Source organism: Papilio xuthus, unplaced genomic scaffold, assembly GCF_000836235.2.
Source record: "Papilio xuthus unplaced genomic scaffold, Pxut_1.1 DF825783.1, whole genome shotgun sequence".
NCBI classification, from domain to species: domain Eukaryota; kingdom Metazoa; phylum Arthropoda; class Insecta; order Lepidoptera; family Papilionidae; genus Papilio; species Papilio xuthus.
The window spans coordinates 958,515-974,209 of NW_013532866.1; the positions used below are offsets into that span (position 1 = coordinate 958,515).

Below are 15,695 nucleotides of genomic sequence, written 5' to 3' on the forward strand. Positions count from 1 at the left end.
ATCGTAAACCATATCAGTCTGTACATTGCGTGCATCGCCGCCATTTTGTCTCCCCGAAATTTACGAGAAACACATTCATTAGTGAAGTCAATTTTGACAAATGGATGCGGTATTTTATTTATTACTCTTCAATATTATATCTTGTATAAAATAATCGCTATTTTAATATTTAACTTATTTTTATTTAATAATAATTTTTCTGGGAAAAATTTAAAAACAGATAAAATAATTATAAACATCCTAAGTAAATTTTGCCTATTGCTTGACTCTATACGACCACGTGACTAAGATCTAGATTAAATGTTTCAATAATCATGCTTTTCCATCTTCTCCATTGCTGCAGTCTTTTCAGACTGGTCGTGGTCATCAGGTATCGGTGACCCCCTTGAGCCGCTACTCCTCCCTACTCTCTACGTTTTTTGTACATTGGTACAGGAGGACAGCTCTGATTAGGTCAGTCCATCTTGTTGGCGACTTTACTGGTATCCTTCAAGCTGTATTCTTATTTCCTTTCATCTATTTGGTTCTGCGTCATTTATTTTCAGAACACTGTAGTTAATCCATAGTATTCTTGGCTTAAATACTACACTGTATTTTAATCTGCAAGAACTGGGTTCGAATCCCGCAATACTAATGAATTCTCGAATTTCAAAAACACGTGAAGTCAACCAGCACTGGGCCAGCGTTTACTATGGTAGTCACTAACTTAGTGTACTCCGAGTTCCTCAGTAGAGACTTAGCTGATGATTTTCTAAATATAACTCCCACACTAGTATCACAGAAATATCCGTTAAATTATTTGCACATGACAACGATATGAACAGTTAATAATGCCGACTTATGCCACATGTGAATTATATAGGTTGATGCACTCGACATTTCAAATATCACACACTATGCAGCTGCGTTGATAGATGTTATACTAATATTAAGTACTAAATATTGTATGTGTAGCTGTAACCCGCGACTCCGTGTGCGCGGTAATAAAAAACTTAGTAATCTATGTGCTATTATAGAATACTAGCGGACCCGACAGACGTTGTCCTGTCTACACGTCTTTAATTTGAAAATTTGACACTGCGATGGTAGCGCCGTCTGTCGGATCCAATGTAAAACATTCCAAAATCAACAACTACTAATATATTATAATTTAATTTAAAAAAACATTGTCCAGCTGACAACATTGTGAATCTAAACCATTCCCAGATCCCTTTGAACACACATAAAAAATTTCATCAAAATCGGTCCAGTCGTTTGAGAGAAGTTCAGTGACATACACACTCACAGAAGAATTATATATATAAAGATTTTCTACATCTATGCCAAATTTCATACAGATCAGCTGAACTGTTCTGGAGATATCTTCTTATAAACATCCATCCATCCAAAGTTTCACATTTATACTAGTAATAAGATTCTGTAAATTAAAAAATTGGATAAATCTAAATTGAAGAATAAACTCTTTATAATGATAAAAGTTCATTTGACATTTAAAATAATAAAACAAAATATAATTAATTTTTGAAAAAATAATGCCACATCCATACACTTCATAACTCCAATACAATTTAAATATTATTCAACGGTGTCGTAATTAATTTGAAAAGGTCATTAACCTCTGTCGTTTTGGGCGTGAGTATTGATTACTTGTGCATTTGCACAGAAATTTGTTTCCGTCTGAAAAAAGGGACATTGTTTATCTAAACTAGCTGTGACCCACGGCTCCGTCCTCACTAAATTAAAAAGAAACTTATTAAGTAGCCTACGTGTTCTTCCAGATTATATTCTACATGTGTTCTATAATAAATTTCATACAAATCCGTTAAGCCGTTTCGGAGATATGTTCAAACAAACATCCATCCATCTAAACATTCGCATTTATAATATTAGTAAGAAGTAAGATGCATCTACAACAAATCTTGTGGCATTAAATCAACAAAACCTTTATCCAACAGGTTGCCAACATAAAAAAAAAACAAATTGTACTATCAGATGTCAGGGAGTAACCAGTTGTCAAAACTTTAAATAGAAGTACGCATTAAACACTTTCGATACTCCAATCACCCAATTACAACACCGTACACGGTAGATATATAAAAACTAATAATACGAACACACGTACAGTATTAAATTAAACAGTATTATAAAAAAATACCGTTATATTGAATGTAGTAATGACGCCAAATCAAATGTCAGCCGGAGGCAGGTAACGGAACGTCAAAATTGATTAAAAAAGTTTAACGTTGTCTATGGACTTGATTGTTAGACGCCATGTTGACTACGTGATTTAGAATGTATAAAAATAAATTGTTGCAAGTTCGAATCTAATTAACATAGGACATATGTTGCATTAAAATTTAACTGATATTTCTAGGAATTTCTAGAAACATCCAGTCGCTTTTTTATAATCCAAAACGCTGTAAACTGTTTTAAAATCTATACTAATATTATAAAGCGGAAGAGTTTGTCTGTTTGTTTGTACGCGCTAATCTCAGGAACTACTGGTCCGATTTGAAAAATTCTTTTTTTGTTGGATAGGCCATTTATAGAGCAAGGCTTTAGGCTTTATAACATTACGCTGCGACCAATAGTTTTATTTTAATTGCGCGGACGGACTTGCGGACTACAACTAGTAAAAAAACCATGGCAGAATAAACAAAACTTTCTTCATTCTGATTAAAAAAAATAAGCCATGAAAGAAAGAGCAAATTATCACCATCACCGTTACGAATTAAATTCATGGCCAAAAAAATTAATCTGTTTTAAAGCCTTTAACTATGAATAAATTATTAAAAAAAATTAGCATTATTGTCTATGGTCGGAGAAGGTATAAGTCAGATTAGTTAAGGGCTTAAATAATAAGTAGGTCAGGGATTTTTAAAGTCGTATATGATTAACGTATGTATTAGCATAAATAAATTTGTTTATATTATTTCAATGGAAATAAGAAATTACATTTCACTAGCGGACAATAGAGATTGTCTATGGATTTATTTTGGAACGTTTGAATTTTTAAATCGATGATAGAAACATGTCTGTTTTTAATAAGTCTATGATTACAGCTATATTACAGAAAGAATTTTAAAGCATATCTAATTGAGATGTTTATTTTTGCTATAAATTTAGTTAGCCTTGAGTTCAATCTGAATTTAAAGTCTATGTACACAGCTAACCAATCTAAATTTATTTACAAAGATTTTAAGAACGGAATCAGGGATGTCTAAACATTTCAAACTTAGGTTTGACTATTTTACGAATTGTGGCAGCCCTAATTAGACATTTTTTACTTTAAAGATTCTTTACTGGTCTTATGAATTTTTTATCATTATAATTTGACCAACTAAAAAAAACAAACGAGACATTTGACAGTTTTTCTGAATGTCTGTGGTCGGCAAGACACTTTTTTATTTCGGTATCTTTTTTTATATCATAAGGTGGCAAACGAGCGAGCGGCCACTTGAATTCGCTGATATAGCGAAGTGACCGTTGCCCATAGACATACGCAATTGCTTATGCGTTGAATACCTTTAATCGACGGAGGAGACGATGCACAGAAAGAAAATATATTCCCTTTCCATGCATCCTCTCATCCGGAAAGTCCACTTCCACTTCCCATCCTTTCAAGTGCGAAAGGAAAGATGACTAAATTAGGCCTCCGGGACGCACACTCATCAGACGAAAAGCGGAATTGCTTCCACTTGACGCCTGTCTTCTGTGTGGTCGTGGTATTACACCGGGCGAGCCGGGCCAATTCGTGCGAAGATGTTAAAGCGGGCTCTACCACTGTTGAACCATCTGTTGACTGTAGACAAAGGTAATTTATATTCTGACAAGTACCGTAAACAAGTGAATTAAAATTGTAGTTTAATTTGCATGATTCAACCGAATTCGTATTTTTTACTTCAAACTTTTTTTATTTCAATTTGACTAGCAAATTCAGGCAATGACCTCGTTACGACTCAATAATTTGGAGATCGTGCCAAAAATCTAAATCCGCAATGCAGATAAATAAGGCATCTGTTCATAAAATAACCATAGAGTAAAAGATGGCGGATATTCCCGCCAATTAATCACACCATCTTGTATTTTCTATGACATTTACTACAGCACTCCAGAACAATCTCCAGAACCGGTGCATGCTGTTATTTGGCACAGATGTAGAACACAGTCTGGAAGAACACATAGGCTAATAAAGTTCCTTAACTAATTACGTGCGGACAGCCAGTGGCTGCATAAAAAGTCGTTTAGGGTATATTTCTCAAACTAAATAAAACCCTACACACACCATTAGTGACTAATTAAAGTCTATGAGTACGACAGTTAATCTTGAATATGATTTCATTTAAAAACTGGCACAATAAACGTAAAATAACTCCATTTACCGTACAACAAATCACTATAATTCCATAATACGTAATCAAACATGTATCCTAATGTATTCTTTATAATAAAACTAGCATACCTGTATTCTGTGCGAAGCATACCACCGCTAGGACCACCGTGCAATACAAAACCCATCTTAACTCCATCGCTGCAGCTATTTTTGTATCTCTCACACAAGAACAAAACACTACAGTAAAACCTCGTTGAATGTTAACAGACTTTAAACTCTATTACAATGAACACTGAGTTACACTTTCACTGAAGGCACATCCCTTTAGGCACTTTCGGATATCTGTAACCAAAACATTTAAAGATTAATATTATTGGAAAATAAAATACGAATTACATTAAATAAAAATTTAATATATTCATTTAATGCACTCGTAATTCGAAATTAAAATTTTATAACCTAAAAATTAACAGATGTTAAACTTAAAATGCGTTCCGTTTCTCGAAATAATCTGCGCGTTTAAATTAATTCAAAATGTCATTAATCCGAATGTAACGTTTTGGTATAACAAAAAAGTTTAAAATAAAAAGTGCAATAGGTTTTTTGTGTCTGAAACGGATTTATTACGATTACATCTTAATTAATTAAAATATAACTAATATTATAAATGAGAATGTTTGGATGGATTTTTGTTAGATATTTCCAGAACGTTTGTATGAATTTCGGTAAAATTTAACATAGATGTAGAACATAGTCTGCAGAACATGTAGGCTACTATTTTTTTAATGCCACGCGGTTGGATTCTCGTTTGACAGCTAGTTAACTGTTAACCTTATTTAGGAATAATATTAATCAATAGCTATTGTATTGACTATCATAGTATATCAAATTTAAAATTAAATTAAACAAAACAGTTCACTATAAAGAATCGATTAGACAATTTTCAAGGTCAATGACTTACATTGACTAACAAATTGCATGAAATTGATTACAACGAATAAACTTAATACAGTTATTTTTATAGTTCAATCCGTCAAATGAGGAAGCGGCTTACTTAATCTTAAATAACCGTTATTTCCAAACATCCGTACAACTTAAAATACATTAACAAAAACCTTCGTCTTTGGCTAAAAAAAAAAACATTTTAGCTCTACGACTAATACTAAAATTTCTCCTCAGACTAAAAATTAATCATGCTGTCCTTTTCTCTACGTAGTGACGTCACAATATGTCTTCCATACATCTCTATCAGCCGTTATATCTGAATACATTCCCTTATTACACATATCCTCTTTCACACAACCCATACATACGTCTTCTTGTATAAAGTGTCTTCTAGACATCCCGGTGCTTAGTAAAATTATTTTCTGTAAAATAGTTGATTGACACATGGCTTAAAATTAATAGATAATTTCATGATTGGTGAATAGACTTTTATAATTTAAAACACGAACCATACGTGCTTAGGAAACTATGCTTTTAACTATATAACATTCGTAAGATTACATGGAAATGCTCGTGACAGTGCTGTAGTGTATATTCACCTTTATATTTAGAGTTATGAAACTGCAAAATACATACGATTTGGTCAGTATGGATTATACTAATAAAAACCATATGTACCGGTCCTATAATAATCCATCTATCGAACCAGGAAATGCATACTTATGGTACGGCTGGTGTTTTAAAAATAAACTTTAAGAATTTATTGACTTATCCCAGCTTCCTTCCGTGGTTCCTTTGATCTTTTGTAACGTAACTACTTTAAAAATCTGTTCTAACAGTGTGACGGATAAAACAAAATGGACGGCGATGTCATTGCTTTTGTCTATGGTATAAAATGGCGGGGATATTAACTCTGACATTTGATTAATTTTAATTTCAAGAAACACAACATTAATTATAGTTATTTTAGTTTTTATAATAAGTATTTTTCAACCAAAAGAACTGTGGGAAAGTATACGTAATGATTTCTTTCATTGAGAAACTAAATAGCCGGAAAATTAACATTCTGATTTAAAAGTAATACACAAAAAGCATGAAATTAAAGTTGATCAAACGGAATAAAAAAAAATATTTTTAACATCACTTTTAAAAAAAATAGCGGGAAAACTGACATTTGACGTTTGGTCACAGATTAAAAACATTCAAAGACAATATAACATTTACGGTGGTCCAAAATATCAAAGATTAAGAATTCAAATAATATGTTAAGCTCACATAAACAGCCCTTACATTAAAACCCACTAAGATATCAAAATGGCTTGTACCTAATAAACTTGATAGTACGACCCGAACCAGAACTATTCGATAAGAACATTGGAATTGCGAAACACTTTCCTTATCGTAGTTTACCGAATGTTTGGTATACGAAAGGTACTTTGAATCGTAAGTAATTTAGAGGTTATGTTACAAAAACTTTTGCGTAAGTCTTTTTAATCTATACTAATGTCATAAAGCGGAAGAGTTTGTTTAAACGCGCTAATCTCAGGAACTACTGGTCCTATTTGAAAAATTCTTCTTTAGTTGAATAGTCCATTTATAGAGGAAGGCTTTAGGCTATATAACATTACGCTGCGACCAATAGTTTCTTTTTATTCCGAGCGGAAGGAGTCGCGGACGACAGCTAGTAATAATTAAAAGAAAAACAAACTTTTTAACAACAAGCTATTATCATGTTTTAGTAAATTAAAAGAACTAAAATTAAAAAAAGACAAGACGTTTCAAACGAACCCAAACATAAGATTTTGTTATTTCATTGCGATGTTTCTCTAACCACTTTCAAGCTCCATCATCAGATCAGCATGTCATCGTAATATTGCATTGTCACGTGAATTACACGTGTATGCAAAATTTCGACTCAATCAATAACCGAGAAGTGGATTAAATTTAATTTGTAAGATTAGAATAAAAACATCGGGACAGATGAAACTAAACTATTACTCAATTAGAAACGCCTTTACTTAAATCTGTTTAATATACACAGTTATTTATGAATCGTAGATTAATATTTCTTTATTTATAACTTACTAGCTGTCGTCCACGACTCCGTGCGTGCGGAAGAAAAAAAAACAATAATCTTTTATGGTCTTCCAGACAATTTTCTACATCTATGCCAAATTGCAACTCGATCCGAGCAGCCATTCTGGAGACACCTTCAAACAAACATCCACCCATTCATCGAAACATTCGTATTGTAACTTGTCTTTTATACCTTAAAAAAGCAATCCTTAAATACGATTTCGAAATGTAATCTTATTCTTACACGAACATGGCAACACTAAATAAGGTACATCCCACACTATCAAACATTCAAGGCCGATACGGTTCAATGGTGGTCCAAATTATGTTGAGCAAGCCTAATATAACCTTAAGGCCTTTACTCTTTGTTTAATCAAGTTACGCTTCACTAAGTATGGTTTTGGCCCTCAATGGAATCATAATTGTTGATGTATTTGGGTACAAGAATCATTGTATTAAACTTCCGAGCGATGTCAAGTGAATTAATCTTACTTATATTATAAATGCGAATGTTTAGATGGATGGATGTTTGTTAGAAGAAAAGTTACGTTTGTTCTGGGTTATCTCCGGAACGGTTAGACCAATTGTGACAGGAAGGTAGCTGATATGTGCTGGGATATTATAGGCTAAGTTTTTAATTATTGCGCTGACAAAGTCGTTTACTAATATTATAAATGCGAATATTAGATGGATGGATGTTTGTTAGAAAGTATCTCATGAACTGCTGCATGGATCTCGCTGAAATTTGGCATACATCTATATGTCTATACATAGTCTGGAAGAACACATAGGCTACTAATTATGTTTTTAATTCCACGCTGACGCAATCGTGGGCGACAACTACGTCAATAAAATCAAGACATCAATTACATTTTTTTTATCTTTATGTCTTAAAACTATTGGTCTCAGCAAAATGTTATATAGCCTAAAGCCTTCCTCTATAAATGGACTATTTAACAAAAAAAGAATTTTTCAAATCGGACCAATAGTTCCTGAGATTAGCGCGTACAAACAGACAAACTCTTCCGCATTATAATATTAGCATAAATATGATTTGCAGATTTCTCTATAATTTGCAACAGTAATTTCTTTGTGTGAAATCCTAATTAAATTCAATTACAGAGTTACTTTGATAAAATGATATGATATCGTTATTATGACATATGGCTTGAGGTCACTGGAACGACTTTCTTGATAAACAGCTCTTTGACTATGTTATTGTTAATTACCATTCATCAAATTTAGTGGACCAATACTATCTATAAAGTCAAAGGTAAATTATATCTTTATCGAATTTATTTTAATACTAGTTGTCGCCCGTGCATCCGTCTGCGTGGAATTAAAAAAACGTAATTAGGTGTCTATGTGTTCTTCCAGATTATATTCTACATATGTCAAATTTCAGCGAAATCCATCAAGTAATCCCGGAGATATCTTTAACAAACAACGAAACATTCAAATATTCATATTTATAATATTAGTTAGAAGTTAAATTAAACAGTAAGATTTATAAACAGGATTTTATTAAAATATCCATAGTCATTTTATAAAGAACTATTTCATCGTTCGTATTGAATAGATTTAAAAAATTGTTTTACTGTGAGACGCTACACTATCCCTGCTGACATTTCGCGCGTACGAAGTCGCGGACAACTCCTAGTGTACTCAAAACTAATGTACTCGCGCTAACAAGATGCATCACTTTCTACTTATTTAAAGAAAGCGAAAATGTTCAATATTTGTTCAACGTTCGTTTGACATCTTGGAATTCTACTGACCCATATTTGTGTACCAAATTGTCAAGTTTGTTAGTACGACAATCGACATGTGTGGTCAACATTTCGTATTTATGTCAGACCAAAAAAATAAATTTTATTTTTGTAGAATTAGCTGTCGCCCGCGACTCCGTCTACGCAGAATTAAAGAACAAAATTAGTAGCCATTCAGACTATGCTCTATGCTTAATTTCAACGATATCCAAGCTCTGGAGATACCATACGTACAAACATTCGGAGTTTTATTATAAGTAAATTTCCACATGATTTAATTTTTTTTTTTTTATTTTTTTTTATTTATATAAACAAGGAATAAAATACAAATTTACAATAAAAGTGACTATAAACCCATTGCGGGTTTGTCCAGACACTTTGGTACTGCGCTATGAAACGGTAGGTAAGTTAATTTTTTTTTGTTTACAGCAAATTAGTGCATTAGAACAGTCTTCGTCATCAGCTCACTATATGTCCCTACTGAGAGGCTCGGAGCCAAGTGCCGGTTGGTTGACTTCACTCATATCTTCGAATTTCTTCTCAGATATGTGCAGGTTGCATCACGATGTTTTCCTTCACCGTAAGAACGTCGGATAAATGTACATATGTAAATCGGAAATGGAAAAACACATTGGTACATGGCGGGATTCGAACCCAGGACCTGCAGATTGCAAGTTAACTGCTTGACCCCTGAGCCACCGACGCTCTCCAGTTCAAAACAGTATCTTTGGCAATTCAATGAACTTTGTAATTTAAGATGTTTGTTTTGATTTTAATTCTTGAACTAGCGTTAAACAGGTTTACATACAACTTGTATTCTATATAAATATTTATTTATAGAAACCGGTTTCAAATACCATTCATATTCTCGTATAACTATGAAATGACATTCAATTTGAGGTTATAAAATATACTCAAACTATAAAAAAAATATATTTCACAGATTCAAATGCGATTTAAAAATTAATCAATATTTAGATGGATGGATGTTTGAAGATATCTTCAGAACTGCTGAACGGATCTTAATGAAATTTGGCATACAAATAGAACATAGTCCGAAAGAAAACATAGACTACTATTTTTTTTTAACTCCGCGCGTAGTCATAAGCAACCGCTAGTTCTACAATAAACAAAATTATTCCTTAGTTACATAGCTATAAAATAAACGTCTTGAATGCAGTTTTGTATAGACATTAAAATTAACGATCCTTACAAAACTTCCATATCGTAAATCTATTTATTGACTCGCAAAGAACCCCAGTAATAAATCCAATCATCAAAGACCCCAAAGAAAGCCAAATTAGTTGACTATTGTTGCCAGAGTTGCTACTGCTTATATCAAAAAATATCCGAGTGGCTGAAAGTTGTCGTGTACCTTTGCCTTTCGAATTTTAAAAAGTTTAATCGGAACATTTTTCCGACTTTTTACCTAACAATATCGATTTTATTTGTCGCTAACTATTCAATTTACATTGATTTAAATGTTTTAAAATCTTTAGTAAATAATCAGATATCTATTCACTAAGTAGCTATCACAAGCGACTCCATACGCGCAGAATTAAAAAAAAATAACCTATGTGTTCTTCCAGACTATGTTCTACATCTACGCTTAATAACTGCGCGATCTGTTCAGCCGTTCTAGAGATACCTTCAAACAAACATCCATCCATCTAAACATTCGCATCTATAACATAACTAACTGTCGCCCGCGACTCTGTCCGCGCGGAATTATAAAAAAACTTAATTAGTATACTATGTGTTCTTCCAGACTACATCTACATCGATGCAAAATTTCATCGCTATCTGTTTAGTCGTTCTAAAGATACCTTCAAACAAACATCCATACATCTAAACATTCGCATTTATAATATTACTAAGAAGAAAGATGCAAGGAATGACATGTTAAGACCTTGTTGAATATTTTTTTAAGAAAAATAACAGTGATATATAAAGGTTTATTACCTCTGCCGTATAACAATGTTACCTACGATACGAAATCGATAAGTTATCGGTTTTGCGTCATTCAAACTAGCTGAAGTGCGATAAGAATATTGTACTGTTTTTTAGCTGATTTTCATGCTTATTTTTCGACAGAAACTCATATCCCTTATTTATCTTACTAATATTATAAATGCGAATGTAAGATGGAAGTCTGTTAGAAGGTATCTCCATGGCTGCATGGATCTCGCTATGGCATAGATGTAGAACATAGTCTAAAGAACACAGAGGCTACTAATTAAGTATTTTTTAAGTCCGACAAGGTCGCGGGCAACAGCTATACATTTATAAATAAAAATAAAGGGAAGCATTAGTCCTTTATTCAGTAGATTTTGTAACCTTTTCATCGCTTTATTTAAAACTAGATGTAGTCCGCGACTTCGCGCGAAAAAAACTTAATAAGTAATCTATGTGTTCTTCCAGACTATGTTCTACATCTATGCCAAGTTTTAGTGAGATCCATTCAGCTGTTCTGGAGATATCTTCGAACCAACATCCATCCTTAGATCCAATTTTTTTTAATATATTCATCAATCCTTTGTTAACTTTTTTCCTGTTTAAAGATTCATCATGTAAAGCAAACACGTCGATGTACCGTTAGAAATGAACGCATTCGAAACATTTCAAAACATATGTTTTGTAAGAAGAAATATTCGATCCCAAATGGATCAAAGGGCCAGTAAATATGTACCGAAAGTACATAAATTCTTTTTTAATATATCGGAAAGAAAGTCCGAAGTACGCAGACCTCATTCATTGACTGAATAAAATTATCGTAACCTGCTCTTACTTGAAAATCAGTACGAAATTGTACATGCAAAAATTAACCCTAACACAATTGTATTGAGTCTAAAATTGTGCAAAATTATAACTGTGGTCGTCGTCTGCCAGAGACAAATTGTGGGCACAAACAAGTTCCGAAATTTTATTCTTTTTTTTTAACAATTTACCGGTACTGATGATGAATCGTTATAAAAAATATTCAGTCACGATCGACATTTTGAATCGATTGAAAATCGATATTGAACGACAGATACGTAATCGATTCGATTCGTTTCGGCGTGGGAATTATGATTGTTGGGTTACATTTATTAGGATTAGTTAAATGTTATTGAACTTAAAATTTAAGAAAGATAAATAAATAATAAATAAAATCCTTCATTTATATACTGGCAACTGTCACAAAAAAAGAATAAATTAAATTTCATGGCAACATCAACTATTTATAATCTTTAAAAAACAATACATCCAGATAATAAAGTTGCCTTTGCCTTAAAATCAAGACAATAAAAAAACAAAGGTCGTGACATTATGCCAAAATGAGATGTTTTAAATACGGTAAGTTCATTTCAACACTACTCTTATAAGTAAATGATAAAACTCGTTTTATTTTAAAACATCGAACATTACCAAAACAAGCAACTGTAAAAAATAAAGGGATGTACCCGAATTTAAAGTTCCCTTTCTCGACTTTACCGCGAATTTTAATCGAACGATTAAAATTGTCGTCGCGTCGAAATTACTTTCGGCCAGTACCATAATTATAATTTGCCGCCATTTTGAGACATTTACTTTTTTTGATGTCTGAATTGTTTTAAGAAATTTAACATGTCATAAAATGTCGAGAACATCGGTGATTCAGGGGTTTAAGCACTTGACTTGTGATCTGCAGGTCTTGGGTTTGAATCCCACCATGTATAATACTAATGTGTTTTTCGATTTACATATGTACATTTATCCGACGTTCTTACGGTGAAAGAAAACATCGTGATGTTAGACATATCTGAGAAGAAATTCAAAGATACGTGTGAAGTCAACCCACACTGGGCTGTGGTTGACTATGATCTAGTCACTAACTTAGGGTAGGCTCCGAGCCCCTCAGTGGGGACGTATGAGCTGTTGATACAAAATGTCATGGAAACCTGACATCAAAACTCTTTTAAGAGCAAATCTGTCTAATTTATTTCCAAACCTTCATAACAGTAATAATCTTATAATCTGATCAAAGACTTACGTATTATAATGACGGAGACAAGCTTCCTAATTGCACAATCTTACCAAGATTATAAATACGAATGTTTAGTTGGATAGATGTTCATTAGAAGATATATTCAGAACGGCTTAACAGATCTTGTTGAATTTTGACACAGATAAAAAACATAGTCTGGAAGAACATAGGCTACTAATAAAGTTTTTTTTTAATTCCGCGATGTAACTAAAATACTCGTAATAGCTTACAACATAAAAATCTATCATGTTCATTAAAACTAAAACTTGGCACTTAAATTATAATTCGAATTTTAGATCAATCTGATGGGCAATTTTCCCGCCATTTTCTATATCATATTACGGCCATTTTATAAGACTGATCGACGGGTATTCGAGTTCTAAACATGGGTTACACCAAAACCGGTATAAACGTATGCTTAATGAATCAGTAGCCTATTACGAAGCGCGACAAAAATAACCCACCTGTGGCTAGGGTTGCTACCATATTACGATACCGGTTTTTGTAAATTTTATTACCAGATGTAAAAATAACCAAAGAGTATTTAATACCCAAAATTAAATACGCTATTGTAGGTTTATAAATATGTAAGTTAAAGATATAAAAACAAATGTTTATGTCATCTTACTTCTTACTAATATTATAATTGCGAATGTTTATATCGATGGTTAGATAGATGTTGAAATTTATTTCCAGAATAGCTAAATGGATCTCGATAAAATTTGGCATATATATAGAACATAGTCTGGAAGAACATATGCTACTAATTAAGTTTTTTTTTAATTCCGTGCAGTGGAGTCGCGGGCGACAGCTAGTAAATATTAAAGAAAATCAAAGGTAAGTTCAAGTTACGTTTCTTATTTAATATCAATTAAAAGTGATACTAAAATCTCCTTATAAAGGGATTTACAAAACACTTTTCTTAGATATGCAACATTTTTGCCGTGACATTGATTTTTTTAACCTGGCAACCCTATTTAAACCGTCTATTCACCTCAGCCGTTACAGATAATACATATTAAATGCTACGTGCTGCTAAATATTGCGAGATAAGAAACCGGTTCAGGAACACTGTAGTTTGCGTTATGACACGTCTGCTTAGGCATTCAAGTACACAGTAGCAAGATATTATGCTTATCAAACTATGAAACAACTAATTTTAAGGCATTGACCCTTATTGGACAGGTTATAAGACGTTGTATTTTGTTCCTATTTGATTTTCGTCATTAACCAATAATAGAGATAGTAACTGTCTGAATTATCAACAGGTACGCGTAAGTCGGAACAAAGGATAGTCAATTCTAAGCAACCTATTCATCTATAGAGTCATCATCAGCCCTCTATACGTCCCCTCTGTGGGGCTCGGAGCCTACCCTAAGTTAAGGGTGATTAGGCTATAGTCAACCACGCTGGCCAAGTGCGGGTTGGTTGACTTCACACATATCATTGAATTTCTTCTCAGATATGTGCAGGTTGCATCACGATGTTTTCGTTCACAGTGAGTACGACGGATAAATGTACATATGTAAATCGGAAATCGAAAAACACATTGGCACATGGCGGGATTCGAACCCAGGACCTGCAGATTGCAAGTCAAGTGCTTCACCCCTAAGCCACCGACGCTCTCTATAGAGTTGTTTGAGGTAATTTTGAATGCTGTCCTATGTTAGGAAAATGTCAGTTAAATATTATATCTTGTTTTTCCCCCATTAAAGTTAGTAACAACAACATACTTGAGAGATATTGGACGAAATTCAAGGTCACGAGACAAAATATTTATGTTTCTTTTTATCTATGACTCTATGCCCGTGATTTCGTCAACGCGGAATTGAAAAACCTTAAAAAGTAGCCTATTTATTCTTCCAGACTATGTTCTACATCTATCACACAGTGAGATCCACGCAATTTTGAAGTTACCTTCTAACAAACCTCCATCTTAACATTCGCATTTATAATACTAGTAAGATTTTGCGGTGAGAAATAAAGAAAATATAAGACGTTTCGTATACGTAATGGGAATGTTCTAGAAAGTCTCTCGAGATTTTTAACACTTTCCTGAATATGAATATTTCTAAAAAATTACATATTTTATAAATACATAAAACGCCCGTATACCACACGCGATATTAGAATATTAACCATGCAATAGTTAACCTTTAGCGATAAAAAAAATATTATCAACTGTTATTGTTTAGGATTCCGTAGCTTTAAACATATTGGTACGTCAACGCCTCCCAATAAAGTAATAACAAAGTAACGACCGTGGTTCCTGATGGTTAAGGATCCCTAAAATCTATAATAACGCATCGTTATTGCAAAACATGTGTTCGATGTCAATAATGATGCACGCGTGTTATCGTTTATTTCTACATAACCTAAGTATTGATAAGAACTATGTTTACGTGTTCCTCTCAGCGTTATGTAATATTAAATTGTCTATTATTAACTACTAGCTGACGCCCGCGATTCCATCTGCGCGGTATTGAAGAAAAACTTAATAAGTAGTCTATGTGTTCTTATACACTATGTTCTACATCTATGCCAAATTTCAGCAAGATCCATGCAG

The 15,695-nt window shown here is 33.0% G+C and overlaps 1 protein-coding gene across 2 annotated transcripts in view; it reads right to left on the reverse strand.

The window, feature by feature from the left end:
- LOC106125809 (protein amalgam) overlaps positions 1-15,695 on the reverse strand; it is a 116,668-nt gene that overhangs the window by 96,466 nt on the left and 4,507 nt on the right. For both annotated transcript variants that reach the window (XM_013323182.1, XM_013323181.1), the window contains exon 2: positions 4,463-4,675. In XM_013323182.1, coding sequence (XP_013178636.1) covers positions 4,463-4,529 — 67 coding nt within the window. In that variant the 5' untranslated portion in view covers positions 4,530-4,675. The remainder of the gene's footprint in view (positions 1-4,462; positions 4,676-15,695) is intronic.